At 44.1% G+C, this 23,992-nt stretch overlaps 1 protein-coding gene across 1 annotated transcript in view; it reads right to left on the reverse strand.

The window, feature by feature from the left end:
- Positions 1-23,992, reverse strand: part of SYNE1 (spectrin repeat containing nuclear envelope protein 1) — a 591,877-nt gene that overhangs the window by 239,287 nt on the left and 328,598 nt on the right. Inside the window, exons 74-79 of the mRNA XM_073557690.1 lie at positions 18,681-18,946; positions 13,384-15,544; positions 12,035-12,372; positions 10,533-10,677; positions 2,252-2,470; positions 1,284-1,546 (exon numbers count right to left, since the gene is read on the reverse strand). Coding sequence (XP_073413791.1) covers positions 1,284-1,546; positions 2,252-2,470; positions 10,533-10,677; positions 12,035-12,372; positions 13,384-15,544; positions 18,681-18,946 — 3,392 coding nt within the window. The remainder of the gene's footprint in view (positions 1-1,283; positions 1,547-2,251; positions 2,471-10,532; positions 10,678-12,034; positions 12,373-13,383; positions 15,545-18,680; positions 18,947-23,992) is intronic.

The following is a 23,992-nucleotide window of genomic DNA, read 5'->3' on the forward strand; positions in this document are numbered from 1 at the left end:
GATATGTTCCCAATTATTTGGGGTCAGACTGCTGGAACCTCCACCAAACCCAAGATCCGGAGCTATGAAGAACCCTGTGTGAATGGAACAGTGTTCCATCATGCTCAGAACCACTCTATTGTCATGGTCCATACCTATCTGCTTGCGCGCACCTCTCGGCGCACTCCTGATCCCCGGCGCGTCCCCGCGCCTGGCTGCCGGGTCCCTCGGCGTCGGGCGCCTGCGCACTGTCTCTCTCCTGGCGCGCAGGCTCCTGGGAAAAGTGACGCGCTGGCCCCGCCTCCAACATGGCGGCGCCCATCGGCTACTAATGCTCGGCGTCTGGACAGGTAAGACGCCTGTCTAACGACTGCGGTGACGCTGTCCTCTTGTCAGCGTTCTCTGTGTCCCAGGCCCCCTTGTTCCTCTGCCTTGTTCTGCGCTACCTCTGGTCGCTCTCCCCCTGCACCTTCAGCCACTCCTTGTCCTCCTTCGTTCCAGTATCTTCCCTGTCCTGCTCCTTCCGTCTACTTGTCTGGTCCTCATACTGTCCCTGTTTGTCTGCCTTGCCTTCCGTTTAGTGTGTTACTGGTGCTTTCTCGTTTGCAGTCTCCAGCCATTGTTACCCTCTGTGCTCCGGTCCTGTACTCTGCCATTCTCCGTGGTCTCTGTGTTCCCCTGTGCCTAACGGTTCTGTGCCTCCTTTCCAGCCTATAGCCCCAGTCGTCCCTTTGGTTCCGGCTGTCACGGCTCTATCCTCTGGGGGCCTGCCCCTAAAACTCCCTGTATGGGGGTGGCCTCACCTGGGCGCTCGCCCTCGGGGGCTCTGGAGCCGTGACCCAGAGGGTCCATTTCCGGGTTGCCCCTTACGTCTCCTCTCTGCAACAGCAACCATAACAGCTATTCATTCTGCGGTGCTCGGCTATCTTCAGCACTCCCATTCAGAATGAACGGAGCAGAAGAGTGCATAATCATCCACCTCTACTATTAGACTCCTAGCTATTGAAATCGAGTGTGGTCCCAGTGGTAGGCCCCCCAGTGATAGGGATGTTATCTCCACTAATATGAATAGGGGGTAATTTCCAAACTTGAGATTACCAATTTAATTTCTTTAACAAGACCTGAACATATCTGAGAAACAGTAGGCCAAAATAATTACTAAGAGACCTTAGTTTTGGAACCCATATGTTTCTTAATTAGTGGATCGATACAGTGGCTGGATACATTGTATGAATAGGCTACTTGGACCACTGCTATTTATTAACACCATATATACTATTAGCATAGTTTCCATCAATTCTTACTTGGAACACCTGTCAAGCATGGCTTTCATTTCTTGGATGACAGGCAAGTCCTCCACAGCAGCTGATTCAGGATGTAAATCTCGAAGCCTATTCATAGCATGCTGCCTCAAGCGATTCACTGCAGAATACTCCTGCTCTAGATCTCGAGAGAGAGTCTCATGGTTTTCCAGCAGCTCAACCAGTTCAGCCTTTGACGCTTTTTCAGTACAGCTGTCTGGTAGACGTTCTTGTAGCTGATCAATTGCTAAAGTAGATTCCTGTATCTGGGAGCACAAATTACATTAGGTGTAAATTAATAAGTCATCACAAAGAAATATACTTTTGTGTTTTACACACAGGCAGACAACTGATAGTTTACATTTACAGTAAAGCCCCCGTCACAGCTGTGTGTGACACTTAACAGCGACTGGTCCCCATGCCAGGTATCGCTGATTGTCCTCGAATGGCCAGGACATTTTTTTGGTCGCTGGTCTCCCGCTGGCCAGCACGCATCGCTGCATGGCAGGCAGGAGACCAGCGATCAGCGAGCTGGACGCTGGTAACCAAGGTAAACATCAGGTTTCAAAGTGCCGCACGACGCTTAGAAACCCGATGAGTACCTTAGTTACTAGCGCGCTGGTGCAGGGAGCTGGTAACCAAGGTATAGATCGGTTTTCTAAGTGCTGCGCGCCGCTTAGAAACCCGACGTGTACCTTGGTTACCAGTTCCCTGCACCAGCGCGCTGGTAACTAAGGTACACAGTGGGTAACTAAGTGACGAGCGTTGCTTGTTTACCCACGTGTCGCTGTCCTGATTGCTGGTGAAGCTGCCTGTTTGACAGCTCACCAGCGATCATGTAGCGACACACCAGCGATCCAGACAAGTTCATATCGTTGTCGGGATCGCTGGTGAGTCGCTATGTGTGACGGGGCCCTAACCCATACATGTGTAGATGTCTATATAAGCATGCTTCCCGTCAGATCTTCTACCTTATCACTCAGCTGCTTCCATTCCTGCAAAGCTTCCTCCAGTAGCTTCTCCTGTTCACGAGCTATACTGCGAAGTCGGGTCCATCTCTGCCACACTGTAGACATTGACTTACTTATCGTTGCTTTACTGGCATTATTTCCCAGCTTTTCCATTGCTGATGCCTTTTCCTCAAGTGTTGTGATTTTCTCATGAAAATAATTGACCAAGGTCACCAAAGTCTATAAAACAATAAAATAATTATATATTGTCAGAATCAAGAAATAATAAAATGCAGTTTAAATTAGAGTTGGAGCAAATCAAATCGCATGATCTGGTCCATTGGCAAGGTCGGTAATCTGTGGCCATCGGACTGGAGCCCTGAGAAACGCCTTTTACGTGACAGCATCTACGGCTTCTCTTTAGAACAGCTGGCCTAAAGCGACATTATAGTTGTGGCTTGATGCACATATTATGTTGTGGCCGGTCGGCTAATCAAAACAGATTAAATCAAGAGTCGTGGCTGCTGGGAGGCAGGAGACAGTTCACATGGTTACAGTCCTACAGCCATAAATCACAGGGCTCTGTGACTCAATTTGAACCAATTCTATTATAGACTTTTTGAAAGCAGCAGGCTGTCTTACAGTAAAGCGCCGTATGACATTTTCTGCTTATACTGTTTTAGATTTTGTAAGGCAGAAAGAAATGTTAGTAATTGGTATATTGGCAGCTTTTTTTTTTTTCAACAATTCTACAACTAAGGGGGGGCGTGGCTATGCCGTGAGAGGGAGAGGACGCTGGTGAGGAGAGCTCCGCATAATCCTGCCATATCCTGGTCCCTAGACCTTTTTCTGGCGGCTCACCTGCTGCTGGCTGGACCTCCCTCGGATGCTGGGACCCCCTGGGCACTCCGTGGCAGGTCGGGAGACTGCTTCTGGGAGCGGGCGACGGGGGAGATAGGAGCGGGCGGCTGGTTCTCCCACGAGGCGGCGGCCATCTTGGGCGCGCAGTTCAACTGCTGAGAGCTGCAGCACCGTCTTCCCACTGCTGCACCGCCGCCGGGGAGAGAAGAAATTTGATTGACAATCCGGGGGAGCGCGAGGTGAGTGCCCTGGGAAACGGGCCCCTGCGCGGTATCCCTCTCTGCCCATCCACTCACTGCCGGCTGGCGCCATTATTAAGGGAGGCTTTGTGCACCCTCCCCCACTGCAGCTGCCTCTGTGGGACCCCCTCCCCCCTCCCTCCCCGGGCCATAAATATCATCTGGACTGTACCTAGCTGCTGCCCTGGTAATCCCTCAAACGTCCCTCTGCAGTTTGATTCACAATTAACTGTTACCAGCCCGCTGTGATACTCATCTGTAGTGGGCAATACCTGGATTGCACACCTTAATTTGTTTTATCAGCCGCACTGCAGACAATCATGAGCCGACTTAAGGGGCCGGGAGCGGCGGAAAATTTAAAGGAGTTTGCTAGACCTGACCCCGCTGAAAGTGCGTGGCACAGTAGAAGTACATCCTTTCAAGTTCAGCGCAAAAATCGCCCTTCTGGGGGAGAGGAGGAGACGGATCAGGAAGAATTGACCCTTAAACAAGCGTCTGCGCAGTTGATGCAGGCTATCTCATTGACCAGGACATCCCTGACAGAAAATTGAGGATGTTTATACGGAGGTGGGGAGACTCCGTCAGGATATGCAGGCCATGAAGGGACGCATTACGGAGGTGGAAACGAGGGTGTCCAGGGTGGAAGATACCATTACACCCATGGAGGCTAAATTAACGAAGGTGGCGGGCTCCATGAATGCCCGGAAGCAAAAGGCGGATGATTTAGAAAACAGAATGCGCAGGAATAATATACGTATTGTTGGACTGCCTGAGCGCTCGGAAGGTCAGCATCCTGAGCAGTTTATAGAGGATTGGCTTAAGACCTCCTTAGGGGACGAATTCTCCTCATTATTCGCCGTTGAAAGAGCTCACAGGGTCCCTACCAGACCCCTACCTCCGGGGGCCCCACCTCGACCATTCCTGGCACGCCTGCTCAACTGCAAGGACAGAGACACCATCTTACGCCTGGCGCGCCTGAAAAGTCCTATTAAATTCAATAATGTTGTCATTTCCATCTTTCCGGACTTCTCCGTGGAGCTGCAGAAACAGCGGGCGCAGTTCTTCGAGGTCAAGAAGCGGCTCAGAGGCAGGAACATTGTATATTCTATGATATATCCAGCCCGGCTCCGAGTTGTCCATGAGGGTTCTTCTGTATTTTTTACGGATCCGGCGGAGGCGACTGAATGGCTGCGGTCCCTTGGGGGATCCCCGGCGGGGGAGTCCTAATGCAGCGACTGTTATTTCGGATCCTTTCAACCAAAGGTCTAATTGGAGCTCTCCCGGCGAGTTCCCAGATACCAGCTATACCGGACACTGTGCTCAGTGATGGTATCCCCTTATTCATTTTCTGTTGAGGGCGTAAGACTGTACACCTATGTTACTAGGTTCCTGCATTGTTTTTGCTTTTTCTTTTTTAAAATTTTTTTTTATGTTTGTCGTTGTTTAGATAGAGGCTGCAGCTGACGTCAAATTCTGCTATCTGTGTGGACTCTCTGCACCTGGCTCGGGCGCCATTATGCACCATATTTGAATGGATGGTAATGGGTTCTGAGCTGATTTGTATGATCTGGAATGTGAGGGGCATAAAAACCCCTCGCAAGAAAATTAAGGTATTCTCACAGGTCAGACATTGCCGTCCTCACATATTGGCCCTAGTAGAGACGCACCTGACCAGGGATACAGTTCGGTGGGTGCAGAAGCCGTGGGTGCAATGGTTTATGCATTCTTTTCACACCAGCTACTCAAGGGGAGTTTCTCTGTTAATTCATAAGGATGTTCGGTGGGAGGTCAGGGAAGCCCAGAGAGACCCCGAGGGACGATTTGTGTTTGTTCATGCGCTGATTGACTCTCGGAAATATGTCATCCTTTGTATTTACAATCCCCCTCCGGCTAATATATCAATTCTCCAGAGGGCATTGAGCTTCGCTTTAAGTTACCCAGACGCACATGTCATCTGTATGGGAGATTTTAATCTGGTCATGCATATCCATCTTGATAAATTGAGACTGGGCGATGGAATACAAGGTGGGGTCCCCCCCCCGGGCTCATCCCAACTGTTACAATTCATGGCGGGTAGTGGGTGGCTAGATCTATGGAGAGTGCACCAACCAGAGACGAGGGAATACACTTGCCATTCCTCCACTAAACGCTCTCTGTCTCGCATAGACTACATTTTTGGATCCAGCGGTCTGGCGGCGTGGGTGGAGGACATTAAACACGGGAACAGGGGCGTTTCGGATCATAGTCCAGTCATTCTCAAACTTAAATATGGGCCATTGACTAACAGAATAGCATGGAAGCTGAACCCTTTTTGGCTGAAGTTGATAACACCCCCTGATAGAACGATAGATCAGCTACGTTGCTTCGTCTCGTCCCACCCCGAACCCCAAAATATTAATGTATTTTGGGATGCTCTTAAAGCCTATTTACGGGGTTGTTTATCCTCTATAATTTCTCACATTAAGCGAGTGACATCGGAGGAGGATGGCGAGATGGAGCGACGTCTGAAAGACTCTGAGGCAGCCTATATATCGGATCAATCTAACAGTAATAGGATAGAATGGCTGACCGCTCAAAGGTTATATGCTCAATACACGGACACTAAGACGAAACGTAAATTATTTTTTGCCCGGCAGTCTTATTTTGAGATGGGGAATCAGGCGAGTAAGTTTCTGGCCTACTTAGTACGACAGCACAATGCAACCAACACAATTCTACAGATCTGTGATTCAGATGGTACGTTGGTCTCCTCAACTGAGGAGATACTAAAGTGCTTTTCTGACTATTATGGCTCATTGTACAATTCTAAGACAGATGTGGATGGCCCAGAGTGTTTGGACTATTTGTTAGATATAGAGTTTCCCACGCTAAGTCCTTCCCAACAGGCCTATATGGATGCTGAGTTTACTCTGGAGGAGGTAGAGGATGCCATACAAGGCATGGCCTCCGGGAAGGCCCCTGGGCCGGATGGATTCCCTGTGGAGTTATATAGAAAATATCAGGATATACTGGCGCCTCTTTTGCTGACAGTGTTTTGTGGGATTTGGGAGGGGGGATGCATGCCGGAGTCTTTTTATGAGGTCAATATAATAGTTCTAAAAAAGGAGGGGAAGGACCCTTTGGATTGTGGATCGTATAGGCCTATATCACTAGTAAATGTGGATTATAAAATTTTTACAAAAATTTTAGCCAAAAGAGTAAATACCGTTATATTGGATCTTGTACACCCTGATCAGACGGGTTTTATGCCGGGTAAGAGCACTTCCACAAATATCAGACGTGTCCAGTCAGTGGCCCAATATAGTTCTCTGGTAACGGATAATGAATGGGCATTGGCATCACTAGATGCGGCCAAGGCCTTTGACTCACTTGAATGGCCTTTTCTCCGTGCATGTTTGCAGAGATATGGATTTGGCGAAAGATTCCAAAACTGGGTCAATGTCTTATACATGAAGCCCAAGGCCCGGGTCATCGTAAATAGCTCCATATCTGAATCATTTTCATTCCATAGGGGAACCCGTCAGGGGTGTCCTCTTTCCCCGGCCCTTTTTGCTCTCACTATTGAGGCGCTGGCAATTCGTATAAGACTATCCCCTGATATCGCTGGTATAGAGATAGCGGGTCGGACGGATACCATAGGCTTATACGCTGATGATATGGTGATATTTATGGACAAAGCAGAGGAAACCCTGACAAGAGTGATTACTACCGTAAATAAATTTAGTAAATATTCTGGCCTTTACATAAATTGGGATAAATCTGCTTTGATGCCTCTTTCCCATGCTCCAATGCCACGACTTGAGACTCTCTCCCTGCTGCCCATCGTGACTAGTTTCAAATATTTGGGGGTTCATATCTCTAAGGGCAGTAAATTTGATCTACAACTCAATATACAACCACTGCTGGAGACGGTTAGGGGTAAATTTGCGATCTGGGGTAAGCTTCCATTGTCTGTAGCCGGACGTATTAACTTAATTAAAATGATATTACTCCTCAAGCTTAACTACTTTCTTCAACATAGTGCGGTGGTGGTGCCCAAATCCTTTTTTGCTCATTTAAATTCCCAAATCACATCCTTTATTTGGGGGAAAGCCAGGCCTAAACTAAAGTTGACCACTCTACAGAGGCCCAAGAGGGGAGGGGGAGCAGCATTACCCAATTTCTTTTTATATTATCTAGCTGGACAGGCCAAGGCCTTAAGTACATGGATGCCTGGAGGCCACTTCCCGAATTCTGAGAGTCATCTTCTTCATGCTGCAGGGACTGGTTGCCCACTAGGTATTTTAGAAATGAAGAAAATAAATGTCCCGAGACTGCTGCCTCTGCTCCGTCTGGCACGATCAATATGGAGACAGATTAAGGGGGTGGTTGGATTTGGTGATGTTATAGCTGAAATGCCCCTGTGGAATAATGACTACCTCCCGATGCTGCGTGAACATCCGTCTGCCGAGTTCTGGGTTCAGTACGGTGTCTCTACGATAGGTGATCTATACGATCATGGTACTTTAATATCCTTTGAGCAATTACAAGTCAATCGCGGTGTCCCGAGATCCCAGTTTTTCCGTTATCTACAACTTAGGTCAGCTTTTCAATCGCATATGAGAAATTTAGATATGAGTGATGCCATTTCGTCTCTGCCCTTGATAGGGATCCTCAAGTCACAGGGCCCTCAAAGTCTCATCTCCTCTCTATATACATATATGTTGTCAGTGGGGACAGAATGTGCCATAGACTCCGTTAAGAAGAAATGGGAGAGGCTCATTCCTGATACACGGGATGAGGAATGGGAAGAAATTCTGGAGTCGCCAATCTGGGTGTCTCCGTCTGCCAACAACAGGATGATACAATTGTACATTATTAATCAATCATATTTGACCCCAATTCGACTCTTTAAGATGGGCCGATATCTGTCATCGGAATGTTTGAGATGTCATTCAATGGATGCAGACTTTATTCATATGATCTGGTGCTGTCCTGTTGTTGTGCAATTCTGGAGAGGGGTGATGTCGTTATTAACATCCTTGGTACAAACGCCTGTTCCCCTCGAACCGCTGATATGTCTGATTGGAGTGTGGGATGAGGAGACGTGGGGTCATTATGTTGGGATTTTTTTACAGGAGACACTGTTCATGGCACGAAAGATACTGGCACTACGATGGATGGGGAATTCACCTCCTTCTCTTGGGTCCTGGATCACTCTCGTAAATTCGATTATCACATATGAAAGGACACTGTATCAGAATAGAGGGTGCCCAGGTAAATTTAAAAAGATTTGGGAGAGATGGAACTCCTCTCACTTTACCTTGCAGAGCAGAGATGTCGCACAATAAACTGCTTGCTATATAGAAGTAGGCTGCAGAATAGTTAATGTTTTAGTAGATGTCGGTAGAGTTTAGAAGCCAGGCAGGTTTTATTACTGGTACAATAACATAACACCATTGTGATTCAATTGATATTATGTCTGCTTTATTTACATACAGTTGATGCACATATTATGCCTCATGTCTTCATGCTAATTGTACATATCTATTTTGTACTAGGTTTAACATTTTGCACTGAATGTATGTATTGTAAAACTGCTTATGGTTTAATAAACAAATTTAAAAAAAAAATTCTACAACTAAGCTCCCATTACAACATCGCAACTGGGTTTATATTTAAGATTTGTATGTAGGCTTGCTTGTGGACACTGAAACATTGCCACACTGTATAACTGATATACATTTTGGTTTTAGGTTTTAGTTTATGGAAAACTGTATTTTGTCCTTTATAGCACTACTTCAGCGGTTTTTTATTTTACCGCTGGTGTGGTGCTTTAAATCTAAGGTCCCTGCACTTAGTCATACCCACCAGCCACCATTTCCCCTTCTACAGCCACCGCTCTTGACGCTCTACTGCAGTTTGTGACCTGCTTCATCGGTCCAGTGTTTGCTGGAGAGAGCCCGCGGCCACTCTTCATCGCAAGTCTCTGAGAGCTTCGTCCTGGATCTAAAAAACTTGTATTGAGAGCTTGTGATGTGACTTCTGACCAGTCAGAAGTTGTGGTCATAAGACAGTGCCGCGGGACCGGAGTGGTGCCACAAAATGGTGGAGACGTCAGAGAGTGAGTATAAGACTAGGGACAGAGACCTTACATTAGGATCACCGCCCCAGCGCTAAAAATAAACTAAAATGCTGGACTGGTGCTTTAAAAGGGGTTATCTACAGTACTTTTAATGCGTAACCGTTGTAATATACAGTATTTTATCAGGGAAATCTGGATCCTCCTTCTCCTGATCTTTTAATCTATCTCAATATTCTCTATTCTGGGGTAATATCTGTATTCAGTGAAGATAGATTTTTGCATTAGTGAGAAAGGAGATGGAAGTTGCTGCTTATAATAATCTATGGAGAATACAGGGGTGAGAAGGAGCACAAGGAAGACATAGACAATCTGCTGCACGTTCTCTCGAAACATCAGTTGCACTTTAACAATTCCTTTTGTATTAAAAGACCCCTTCCCTGACAATAAGCTAATCATCACACAATCACACTACCGTCACAAAATTTCACAGTTGATATGACGTTAACAATGAAATTGCCTCATATATTGGGACTTTTGAAGTGCTAGTTTAGATTTAGAAGTCCATGGAACATTCTGCAAAAGGGCTATGAATAATTCATTTATTTTTTTATGTGGGATGAACATTGATGTTTACTATCTCTCCCGACTTTCCTATACCCTTGAAAGCTGGGGTCTGCCGAACATTCATGTGCTTTCAATAGGAAGTAAGTCTCATCTCCTATGAAGACAGAAGGATTGGACGTTGGAATTCCAAATGCCCCTTCCTTATCTGCCACAACATATTCTTTGAGGGAACAGAAGCCCCCACACACATTAGATGGTCTCACATGTCATTCTAATATTGACTGGTTAGGTCAACCACTAGAAACCATTGGTCAAACTGCCTAATAATTATCTCCTTTAACATCACTTTTTGGGGGACAGTCAGGAGGCCACCACCTACATTGGATGGTCCGCCATGTTTGCCAAGATTGGACCACTTACATTTGTATGTGGATATTTAGAATATAGAGGAACACAATTGTTATTTAAATGCTAAGCAAGGTTCTTTTGTCTGCAGTTAAATGAAAAAATGAAGATGTATCCTGAAAAAAGCAATCAGTACTTGATATGTATTCTTAGTGATTGAATTTCTTACCTTATGAGCCACAAGTTTCTCTTCAGCTGTATGATATGACATATCTTTAGTGAGGGAAAACTTGAATAATCTTTTTTCCGCTTCATTTAAGGAGTTTACAACTTGGTTTCTATCCTCTTGATATAAATGCCACTGAACCGTACATCTGGAAGTGATGAAATTCAGACAGTGATTATCACACAAAGGTTTTTTTGTACAAACCATTACACTATATATCAAAAAAAGAGCATGGACCGCACTTCCAAAAATCATACATTGATCTAATGCCGCTAGGCAAAAATATATGTACCTGAACATGTGGTTCTTAGTTTAACATTCTGATCAGACTGTATAAAGCCCATTGCCACTTCACGGCGTACCTCTTAGTGGGTTCCTATCACCCTAACGAAGCGGAGTCTTACGCCGACCACAGCCACCATGACAATGCACTGGCGGAGTGGCAGCCTGGTGCCCCACAGCACCCATGCTGCAAGGCAAAGTCCCCATGACTACAGACCGCGCCGCCCCACCAACACAAAACCACAGCAACAATGGCCGCCACACACCAAATGAAAGGAGCATTGAAACTCACCGTCATAATATATATACAGTAAATATATATATATATATATATATATATACACACACAAAAATAATACAGCAGCATATGTGCATGAACCTAAGCTATGTGAAAACACAGAAAAACATTAAAACCATTCAATTTGGATAATAATCCTCAAAAATATTTTTTTCAAAAACAATTTTTTAAACTTACAGTAATAGATGAAAATTACTGTAAGTTACTGTAAATTACCCTCTGATGGGTCCCTGCTCTACACTGCAAGCCACTTCCGGGCCACCAGCCTACAATTGTGGACAAACATTTTTGTCTATATTGTGCAGCTTTTGCAGCTTGCACATGTTCACACTAGGAGGTGCTGACTGTTTTTTTTGTTTTTTTTGGCATATATATATATATATAATGGCTTATAAATATATATATATATATATATATATATATATATTTATATATATATGTTTCCATGCAGAATTAGAGAACCAAAATCTAACTTGCTATTAAAATAGATTGCACTACATACTAGGATAATCCACATATTACGCTTTGTGATTGCAGAATGTAGATTCCATAGTGTGCAACGTGCACACTATCACAAACCCCTTGTATTCCCTGTGCAGGCAGGCAGTCACACGCGGCATATATGCTATCACATGCGGGATACGTGCAATTTGCATGTTGCGATCACATGCAGACTAAACTTTGCTTCTATCAATTGCAGACTTTTCGTTTCAGTCTTGATAACACCGTTAAAAAATTGTGTGGAAATTGACTACTATTTTTTTCTTTTTTTTTAGAATCCACAGTACCAAATCTAAAACAAATCCTCAAAATTTGGTGTGGATTTGCCACTGCAGAATTCCCAGCAGTCAATGTCAGATTTAGTATGGAAATTATCAACAGCATAGCCATTCCCTATAATGGAAAAATCATAATAAAGTCACACCTCCTCAGCAGTTCTAGTTGAGTTTGAGCTTGCTCCTTGGTCTCTTTCCCTCTTTTCTTCGTGGAGGCCAAAGCTTGGTGGAGCTGATCCATCCCAGGCTTGTTAACACATCCTTCAAGTTCAGAAACTAAAACGCGAAGTTCATCAATAAGTCCATTTAACTTATTTTCAGAACTAAAAAATTCAGTATAGTTCTGAAGAGTGTCTTCAGCTGTCTCGATGTCCACGCCATTTGCAGTCTGTTGCAGCATTTGATGAGCTTCTTGTAGCCAGTTAGAAGCAGACTGGAATGCTTGATGGTATCTTTGACTCGTGACGTACATTTTATCGAGAGTAGTCTAAAAGAAACAGAAGATGTGGGCAACAATGTTTAGATTATACAGTACATACAGATATATTTTTGCAATAAGAAGTTTGTATACTTGGTTTGCTCCTATAAGATAAAGTCTGTGGGGCTATTTATTTGTCCATTTTTATTGCGGATTGACTTGAAATAACATGTCAAATATTGTTCTCTGTGTCAGATAAAAATCAGACAGCATTTGGTTGCCATCTGAGTGCTGTCCGTTTTTCATGGACTGCTAGACAGGAGAAGGCAGATAAATTTTTAATTTTTTGTTTCTTATTCTAGAAAAACTGATGGAACTAGGAGCAAACTCTGAAGAAACACGAACTTACTAATAAAACTTGGACTGCTTTTTTCTTACATGAAAAAATATGGGTGTCTGAATGAGCCCTTAGGGTGATCATTGCCCTAAAAAAAGACTATTTTGGGTACATGTCTTAAAAAACATTAATTGTGCACTGGGCTCTAATAAACATATGTCAGAAAGTTAAACACTGATAAATGAATGCATGATCAGGTTTAATAAAATGAAGGCTGGAGTAGCAGTATAGCATTATGTGTCACTTGGTTACATAGAAGAACTCACACAGTATTACGCCAAGGAATTAGATATGTATATAGCCTCTTCCTAAAAGTCTCCTTACACTGATTTCGCACTCTCCACAAAGAGAAACTTCATCAGTGAACAGGAAACATGTTTTTTAAGGAAGCAGTGTCCAATTGTCTGTATGTTCTGTATTGCAGTTCATCCTTATTTGAAGTGAATGGGGCTTAGCAACAAGACAAGACCCAGGTCATGGACAAGAGTGGTGCTCTTTCTGGATGAAAGTTAGGTCCTTTTCATAATCCCAGACAACTCTTTCAATTCCCAAAGAAAAACTATCTACAGACATGGAGAGAACTTTGAATCTCCTTGACAGTGTTGTATTAGAATAGTATAGTGATATTTGCAAGATCTCCAAGGTTACTGCATACATTACAAGACTGCAGATGATATACAGACCTGTCTTCCACTGATCACTTCATTGATTTCTCTGTCAAGTTCCGATAATTCAGACATACTGATGTCCAGATCAGCTGGGACCAGCTCCTTTGCTTTAACATACTTTTGTTTTTCTCTGTTGCTCAGGGCATTCATAATCCTTAGACTAGATGAAATTTCCTCTTGTTGAATTTGCAACTTTCTGGTTTCCTCCTGGACACTTTCAAGTTTCCCATCCAAAGCTAGGCGTTCACCCAGCTCTACCTTCTTCTGCCTAAGCCACTCCAAAGTACGGCATATTTCAATATGAAAGTCTACGCTCTGGATCAACCTATTTTCACATTCTCCCATCCTTTCCTTCATCACAGCATGGCATGACCTCAGCTTTTCATGCCACTGTTGAATTTGAGTCTCTGCAGCTTCATAAACTGAAGAATCAAGCATTGGAGAAAGTTCTTCTAAATGTTGTGTAACTTGTCTGAGGAGGGAGCCTGCATTGTGAAGGTTGGCTGCCAACGTCCGGTAGCTTTTAAGCTTGTCCTCAGCTGGAAGTGTTTCCTTATTTACTTGTTCCAATTCCTTATCCAGGGCCTCAAATTTTATCTTTAGCTTTGAACAGAGGTCTTCATTTCTCCGATAGGCATCTTTTGTGTCTGCAAGTTGGCTAATTTTCTGCTCTATACTTCTTTTTAACTTATGATACTGGCAAACAAGTTGTAACATTTCTTCAGGAAGCCATGGTTGCCCTGTGCTACGGAACATCTCCTTTTTCTGATTTAATTCATTAACTGCTGTGCCAAGTGTCACAACTTCATTCAGAAGAGAAGCATAGTCCTGTTGAAGGGCCAATGCCTCCTCAGCTGAAAGGCTGGAAGGAACTCTGTTCATGAGTGAAAAGTGGTCTTCGAGTTCTTTTAGAGCCTTGCTTGTCAAATCAATCAAGGAACCATACTCCTTGCGGACAAAGATTGCTTCCTGAACTTTAATGAGCTTTTCTTTCGCCAAAGTCACAACATAATTACATTGCTGTTGCAAGGAATTGAGTTTCTCATCAAGGTAAGATCGCTCAACCTCATTTAATGAAGGCAATATCTCCTGGCCATTTCTTTGCAGGGAAAGCAGAAGATTTTCATATTCAGGGGCCTGTTCAAGAATTTTCTGATATTTGGACAGCTGAGAATATAACTCAGAATCATCATTCATAAGATTAACTTCTGGAAATGTTAAAACATCTGCTTGTTTTATCCAATGACAAGCTTTATCTAAATCTTCTTTAAAAAAGTTTCTTAAAACAAAACTTTTTTCCAGTTCGATGAGTCTTTGACCACATTTTTGCAAAGTGCTGTCAAAATCACTTTGCAGTTCTTGTAATTTACCTAAAACCTCACTTTTTTCTTGTTCCGTAGCTTCTTTCATTAACTCTCTTCCCTGGTTCCAGAGGCTGTTAATTTCACTCTGGCAAGTCTTTAAGCTAGCTTGGACATTTTTACATGTTCTGATTTGCTTACTTACATCATCTGGAAGCAAGCAAATGTACTCCTGATACATCACCTTCTTTTCATGGTGCTGAATTTGATTTAAGGCTTGATAAGCTGCCATCAAAAACTGTGCTCTTTCGGACAAAGCTTTGTTTAAGTGTCTCTTCCTTTGGTTCACCAAATCACTGAGACAGTCAACATGTTTCTGTGAATCTTCTAGTGCTTTCTGAAACTGTTGCCTCTCATTCAGTCCTAGATTAGCCATAATTTTATCTGCATCTTTAATGAGGTTTTTCAGCGCCAATTGCTTGGTTTCCACTTCACTACATATAGTCAGATGATCCATAAGTAAGTTCTGAGCAAGTTCAGGGGGTGGGCTTTGTTTCAAAGCTTCTGACATGCCAGGCTGCTGGTCTTCAGCCCACTCAGTTAACTCCTGTAACCTGGAATTAAGAAAACTTAATTCTTCCAACGTTGTAGCACAGGTCACAATTTTTGATTTTACGAGGTCTTCTAACTGTGTCCAACGCTGCTCAAAATGATTGGTTTGTTCCTTGACCAATTCCTTGTCATCTACATTTAAATGGTCAATTATCTTTTGCTTTTGTTCCTTGAGGTCCTCTAGAGCATATCTTCTCTCTTGAAGAATGGATCCTAATGTTTTCAAAGCGTCAAGGTGTGCTGCTGTGCTCTCAGTATCGGATCTGTCAACATGTAAAATAAGGATTAGTTACAGATCATCAATTCATAGAAAACATACAACATAAAATAAATGTGGCCAAGAGCCTAGAAGACTCCAATACGTCCGTAATTCATGATAAAACTGTGTTGGCCTTCAAATCTCTTTAAAAATGTGCTATTATGAAGGGCATTAAAACAGGTGTCTCTAAAAGTACAGTCTACGGACCCCCATTAGACTATGTTCCCACAATGAGTATTTAGTGAGTTTTTGATGCTGCAAAATTTCTGCGGCATTACTGCACCTATTAGCTAAATTAGGTTACTTTCATTTTTTTACATGTGTTTTTATCGTATTTTTGACTCTTTTGTCTCTTTGGTATGTAATTTTTTACATTAAACTGCTTTGCTTTTGATACCTAGAGGTATTTGACACTGAAAAAACTTTATTAACACAGTCATGCGTGGATTAAATTCCACAGCAAATGCATATTAAAAATAAATATGTTTTTTTATCTGCAAATTTTCCACATCTATTGCATTTTTGTGGGGAAAATCAGCACATAAAACTCAGCGTACCCACAAGAGAAATTGACATGTTGCAGATTTAGAAAATGCAAAGTGGGCATTAGATTTCCACAAATCACATCCATTTTGCTGGAACTGTAAGATGCTGCATTGTTTTGAGCAGCGAATAAACAGAGCGTCAAAAACTCACCAAAAACTCATTGTGAAAACTTAACCTTATATCTAGAAAAACACTATATTAAAGAACATAGACAACCATAATGATGTTCCACCTTCCTGCCTAATGGGCTTTTCCACTTTCTCCAGTATATCAGTATTAAAGGGAATCTGTCACCCTTTTTTGAGATATCATATAATGATATCATTCAATTGTGTGTCACATAAGGATTCTCTTAGTACTTTTGCTTCCCCCTGACCCCGCACCTTTCATGCATAAATACCTTGTTTATATCGGTTCAGATGTATGTAAACTGCCGCTGTCCGGTCCGCTGGGCGGGGCTTATTCACCTGCTCTCCCCTCCCTGTCTTGCTCTATGCATTTCTTCCTGTGTAGAGCAAGACAGGGAGGGGGGAGCAGTTGAATAAGCCCCGCCCATTGGACCAGACCGTGGTAGTTTACATACATCTGAACCGATATAAAAAAAGGTATTTATGCATGAAAGGTGCGGGGTCAGGGGGAAGCAAAAGTACTAAGAGAATCCTTATGTGACACACAATTGCATGATATCATTATATGATATCTCAAAAAGGGGGTGACAGGTTCCCTTTAAAGGGTCTCATCCTTCTTCACAGACTGCACAGCTCTCCTGTCCTCAAAATGGAGATCAGACCTGTCCATCAGCCTGCTCCAACTGTAAAACATTGCTCATGGGAAAGCTATTTTTTTTCTCATTTTATTGGAGGAGGCCAGAGTCAGGTCTAGTCACATGGTCTTCCAATAACTTCCATTTTGAGACGAGAGAGCTGTGTAGACTCTGAAGAAGGCTGCACTAACAACACAGAAAGATAACCTGTATTACTGCCACAAAATCATGTGGCCCAACATATTTGTTAACCCCTTAGTGACAGAGTCAATTTGGTACTTAATGACCAAGCCACTTTTTACAATTCTGACCACTGTCACTTTAATATAACTTGTGTTTATTTATGAAAGAAATGGAAATTTGGCACACAATTTGAAACTTTTGCAATTTTCAAACTTTTAATTTTTGTACACTTAAATCAGAGAGTGGTGTCACACAAAATAGTCAATAAATAACATTTCCCACATGTCAGCACAATTTTGGAAACATTTTTTTTTTTAGTTAGGACGTTATAAGGGTTAAAAGTTGACATGTGATTTCTCATTTTTCCAACAAAATTTAAAAAAAAAAATTTGATGTGAGTTTGGGGGTCAATACAACAGAAAATACCCAAGTGACAGCATTCTAAAAACTGCACCCCTCAAGGTGTGCAAAACCACATTCAAGAAGTTTATTAACCCTTCAGGTGCTTCACGAGAACTAAAGCAATGTGGAAGGAAAAAATGTACATTTTACTTTTTTCACAGAAAAATGTACTTTGGAATCAATTTTTTTTTTATTTCACAAGGGTATCAGGAGAAAATGGACCACAAATTTTCTCCAAAGTACACCAATATCCTGTATGTGGGGGAAAGCAACTGTTTGGGCGCATGGCAGGGTTCAGAAGGGAGGAAGCACCGTTTGACTTTTTGAACGCAAAATTGGCTGGAATCAATGGTGGCACCATGTCTCCCCTGATGCACCTAAACAGTGCAACCCACCCCAATTCTAACTCCAACCCTAATCCCAACACACCCCTAACTCTAATCCCAACCTTAACCATAACCCTAACCACAACACACCCCTACCCCTAATCCCAACCCTAACCATAACTTTAACCACAAACCTAACGCTAACACACCCCTAACCCTAATCCCAACCCTAACCGTAATGCCAATCACAACCACAATCTTATCTTTAGCACAACCCTAACTTTAGCCCAACCCTAACCTCAACCCTAACCCTAGCCTAAGCCTAACCTTAGCCCAACCCTAACATTAGCTCAACCCTAACTTTAGCCCAACCCTAACTCTAATGGAAAAATTGAAATAAATACTTTTTTTATTTTATTATTTTTACCTAAGAGGGTGATAAAAGGGGTTTTGATTTACTATTTTTTTTATTTTGATCACTGTGATAGGGTCTATCACATTGATCAAAATGAACTAATAGGAAAAATTTCCTATTGTTGCTGGGTGCTGGCCGGCAGATCTTGTTGGGCACCCGGTAGCCAATACCCCAGAGAAATTCCGATGCTGGGGGCGCTATACACTCATCTCTCAGCGCCGTTAAAAGCGGCGCTGAGGCATAAATACCCTTAACTGCCGCCGTTAAAAGGCGTATCGGCAGTCATTAAGGGGTTAAAGTAAAGATGAAGTGGACAACCCTTTTAATGGAGGAACAGAAGACAACAACTATTCTGAACATATTCTGTACTCTGGCATGAAGTTGTCACGTTCAGTTATCACCATTGGTCCAGGCTGTGCAGAATGTAAGAATAAATAAAAATAATTACGTAGATTTAAGTTCAATATTCTTGGTGTAGTAATATAACCTGTAGATTGTGAATCACCTGGCTAAGTTGTCCCACTCAGTGGTAAGTTTTTCAAGAAAGACATCGAGTACGCTAAGGCGGTCATGGTAGTCCCTTGTTCGCTGTAGATCTTCCTCCCGCTGCTGGAGCAGATTGTTTATTTGAAAGCAGAAATCGAGCCAGCGGTTACTTAGCTGCCCAATGTCAGCATGTTCTGGGGACTCCTGTCCATTTGTCAGCTTGTTCACTTTCTCTGTAAAACTGGTAATCTGATCTTGCTGTGACTGAAGTTTTTGACTAAATTCCTAGTTAAAAGAAGAAGATAACAGTTAGGCCGGTTTCACATTTGCGGATGGAGGAGCTGAGGAGGGATGCATACTTTTTCTGTGAATCTCCGCCCACTGCCACACCTCCTCCGGTCAGCTCCGCCTACATCCACATGCGGCCTGCGTACCTATCTTTAACATTGAGTATGTGGAGGCATCCGCATACATCCGCACGACCTGCGTACCCAATGTTAAAGATAGGTACGCAGGCCGCATGCGGACGTAAGCGGAGCTGACCGGAGGAGGTGCGGCAATGGGTAGAGCTTTACGGAGGAAGTCCGCATCCCTCTGCAGCTCCTCCATAGGTTAGTGTGAAATTAGCCTTATAGAAGAATTGCAGGACACTTATTTTGTAGTTAGTATTTACTAGCAATTACAGCCATACATTCCTTAAAATAGACAACAACACAACCAAAGAGAAAGTAAAACTCAAGGCACAAGAAGTGAACCCAAAAGTCCAAAACAGTATGAGTCTTCACTAGAAAAAATATCATAATATTTACATCAATGTAAAAGGTGCCTCACATAATGAGAATCTTGTAGAAAACTTGGCACTCAGGTAAATGTGGTGAGCAGACAATTTTATTTTGTGCAGGCAATCCAAAAACAATGAAACATTTTGGTCCTACAAAGACCTTCATCAGTCTGACAGATTGCAGTGTACACAGGGTTACAGGCAGAAACAAATGCTCAGGATATGCAGCACATGCTGCAGCAAGTGTATGGCGTGCAGGGGATCAGGGGATGCAGACTAAAAGTGTAACAGTTTTATATACAATGCACATATGGTAGAGAGCAAAGAAAAGCATGAGAAGAGGGATGCCAGCCTAACATTAGATGACCGCTATTTATCTCTAGTAGTCAGTAACCTCTCATAATGTATCCACACTATAATAAGTCATTGGTTGAGCAGTACAGTGAATAGTACTGTAGTTATGAAAATTACCTTTTATAGTAGGGGTTGGCTGTAGCCAAGCAGGAGACCAGCGCCCAAAGTGCATTTCGCCTTGCTTCTTCCGGGGGCATGTCACCTCTGTTATAATCCACCACCATACTGTACACTTCTGGCATTAAACACTACCAGACACCTTTGTCATAATCTACCACCAAATTCCTATAGCAGTGGCTAATCTCCCAAAAGTACAAAAAAATAATTTATATTCAAAATGCCCAATCCTTTAATTGCCAAACATCTGATGTCCCCCATACACATTAGATGGAAATAGCAGTTGTCTGGCTTTACTCTAATGTATGTGCTTTAATGATGAATTGAAATATTTAAAGACTTGTCTATTACAATAAAGGGCCTGTCACACTAAGCGATATCGCTAGCAATATCGCTATAGTGTCACTGTTTTTTGTGACGTTATAGCGATATTGCTAGCGATTAGTGTTGAGCATTCCGATAACGCAAGTATCGGGTATCGGCCGATATTAGCTGTATCGGAATTCCGATACTTAGTTCTGATACTTTTTTCATATCGAATACCGGAATCGGAAGTTCCCATAATGCTAGGAGCCCGCTCGATTTGATTCAGCCAATGGGGATCCTCAGAAGTGTGGGCATATCCTGTTAGGCATGTAGGCATGTTAACTACTGGCATGGCTGTGATTGGCTGCTGAAATGATGTCATGATGCACTATAAAAAGCGCTGCAGCCGCCATTTCTGGTCACTCTGCTGTGAATTCAGTTAGGGACAGGCTGCTGTTGAAGACTGTGAGGGACAGTTAGAAATAGCGATTCCACAAAACATATAGTGCTTAACCCAGGCTACATAAACCACCACTGTAGCTTGCTTTTCCCTAGCAGCGCTGTTTTCACAGCTGTCTGCAAGGGCTGTGTGAGTGCAGACCCACGCTGTGTAGTGTGTCCTGCAGGCACGTCTGCTTGTAGGCCGGCCAGCGTGTGTCTCTGCCTCATACACATTTTTCTTTTATTGCTGCTTTTTTTTTCTCCTCTATAGTGTGCTTCCATACGTATCCATATACGTTGGTTGCAAACACTAAAGGAGTGGACAGCGGAGCCTTTCAGCAGCCTTTCAGTGCTATAGCCCATTTCTCTGCACTGTTTTTGGCTGTCTGATAGGTCTCTCTGTGTGTGAGTGCAGCTCACGTTGCAGTGTGTTCTACAGCCACCGCTAGCTGTAGTCCGCTCAGCGTGCGTCACTGCCTCATACATAGTCCTTTTTTTGCAGCAAATTTAGCCAGATTATTGCTCCTATATTAGTGTGCTTCCAACCGCATCCATTGTCATTGGTTGGTTGCAAACACTATATAGGATTAGATAGAGGAGCCTTTTTGCTGGCTTGTGCCCTTCAGGGCCAGCCAGGCTAGTATCACCCTATTTTTTGGAGCCTCATCAATTGCATTGTAGGTTAGCTTCCTGCATTGTAATCGCTCCAAAAAGTTTGTGATACTATAGCTTTCAAACTTTGGTCACATCCTTTCCTTTCCCCCCACCCAAAAAAAAAAAAGGAAATAAAGTTCACCAAACACTCCACTTTACAGTTGTCTAGGCCACATTAGATCATATTAAAGTGTAGTACACACACTCTTAGCCAAATTAGTGTTTCTTATACTGGTTAGCAGGTGTTCAGGAATAAGAACACTAAGCCACCCCTTTTTTACTTTTCTGCCTATCTTTATCAGTCTACCAAGATGAAGAAGGCAGGGAGTAAGGCACGTGGTCGTGGCCGTGGAGTTTCAGCAGGGAGAGGACGGGGGGATTCAGCAGGGAGAGGACGTGGGGATTCGGTATCTGCTGCGGCCACCAGTGACCCGGCATCCCCCACTTTTACCAGGCAACAGTCCTTCATGCGCAGCTTTGTAGGACCTCGCCGTACCCCACTGCTGCGTGACGAACAAATTGAAGCCGTTGTCGGATGGATGGCAGCTAACGCATCCACTTCAATGACTTCTGCATCCTCCCAAGGCCAGAGCACTGAAGAGCAACCATCTGTCTCTTCACCACCTGCCAAATTGCCCAGGCAGTCTGAGAGCCCTGGACAGGAGCCATCTCAATCTTTACTTCTGTTCTCAGAATCTGTTGGCTTGGAAAGAGGTGGCCAGCCAAGCAGCATTCTAGAGCGTGAAGAAGAGGGAGTATGCAGTGATGCGCAACTGCTTTGTCCCTCTGAATCTGAAGAGGCGGGTGGGCCAGTGCCTATGGTCAGCACACCTCAGTATGCATCAGATGATGATGAGACTCAGTTGCCAATTTCTGGTGCGTACGGTGCTGGCGAGACAACCCAGGACCAGCCGGTGCTTGAAGAGGGGAGTGGAGATGATGAGGTCCTTGACCCATCATGGCGTCAGCCACAGGAAGGTGGTGGGAGCAGCTCTGAGGAAGAGATTCCCCGAATGGCCAAAAGAGGAGGGAGAGGGCGGGGGCAGACTTGGTTGCCTGTAGCCTCCACTTTGGCACCCGTGAGGAGCAATCCTCTTCCAAAACACAAAACGGGCGCTCCCAGGACTTGCAGTGCGTGGTCTTTTTTTGACACAGTTGCAGATGACATTTGCTTTGTCAAATGCAAGCTGTGTCATCAGAAAGTGAAACGAGGCAAAAATGTGACCAACCTCAATACCACAAATATGTGGAAACATGTGCGTACCAAGCACGAGGTGGAGTTACACAGACACACTGAAGATGTAGGCCAACCTTCAGCAGCACCTACCACCTCTTCAGCTCGTGTTGGGGCCTCTTCCTCCAGCTCACACACAGCTGGTTCGGCTTCCTCACTGGAACGCCATGGAAGAACCACTGCCACTGTTGTCCAGAGACCCAGTGAAATTCCACCCACTGAACCACGTTCGCAGTCATCAGCACCCTCCCAGGCCACTCACCAGCAATCGGTAGCACAGGCATGGGAGAAAAAGTGGCCATACTCGGCAAACCATCCCCGAGCACTGGCTCTGAATGCCGGCATTGCCAAACTACTGGCCCTTGAGATGCTGTCATTCAGGCTGGTGGAGACTGACACATTCCGGAACTTTATGTCATTGGCAGTTCCACAATACAATGTGCCCAGCCGCTTTTATTTCAGCAGGCAAGCTGTCCCTGCCCTGCAAAAGCATGTGGAGGGAAAAATTAAAAATGTGCTACTAAATGCCATCAGTAGCAAGGTCCACCTGACCACCGATGCGTGGACCAGTAGCCATGGACAGGGACGATACCTTTCCCTCACTGCCCATTGGGTCAATGTTGTGGAGCCAGGTACAGATCTGGAGAGTGGCTCTGTACGTATTCTGCCAACTCCAAGGATTGCAGGAATGCAGTCTGTACATATTGAGTCCTCCTCCTACTCTAGTTCCTCGGAATCAGCACTGCGTGAGCCTGTTAGGCCAGATATGAGCACAGGTGTGGCCAAAGGTCAACAGGCCATCCTTAAATTAATTTCTTTGGGGAATCGGAGCCACACAGCACAGGAGCTCTGGAATGCCATCAAGCAGGAGAGCGATGTGTGGTTTGTGCCAGCGAATCTCCAGCCATATTTGGTAGTGAGTGACAATGGCCGAAATCTAGTGGCAGCTCTGGGCCTAGGCAACCTCACTCACATACCATGTCTGGCACACGTGCTCAATTTGGTCGTGCAGAGCTTTCTGAGGGACTATCCGGATCTTGATGCACTGCTGCACAAGGTTCGCCTAGAGTGTGCTCACTTGCGGCGTTCAAGCATGGCAAGATCGCGCATTGAATCTCTGCAACGCCGATTCCGCCTGCCAGAACATCGCATCATATGTGACCTCCCCACCAGGTGGAATTCAACGTTACATATGTTGCAGCGGTTGTGTGAGCAGCAGGCAGCAGTAATGGAGTACCAGCTGCATCAGGCGCAAACAAGTCGCACTGTGCGCCGGACACACTTCACCACCACTGAATGGGCCACTATGAGGGACATCTGCCAAGTTTTGCGTGCCTTCGATGACTCCACGCGGATGGCCAGTGCAGATGATGCACTAATCAGCATGACTGTCCCCCTCATCTGTCTGCTTCAAAAAACCTTACAAGCACTAAGTGAGGAGGTT

The sequence above is a fragment of the Dendrobates tinctorius genome, unplaced genomic scaffold (assembly GCF_039654945.1).
Source record: "Dendrobates tinctorius isolate UK_male_01 unplaced genomic scaffold, ASM3965494v1 ptg000250l, whole genome shotgun sequence".
Classification (NCBI taxonomy): Eukaryota; Metazoa; Chordata; class Amphibia; order Anura; family Dendrobatidae; genus Dendrobates; species Dendrobates tinctorius.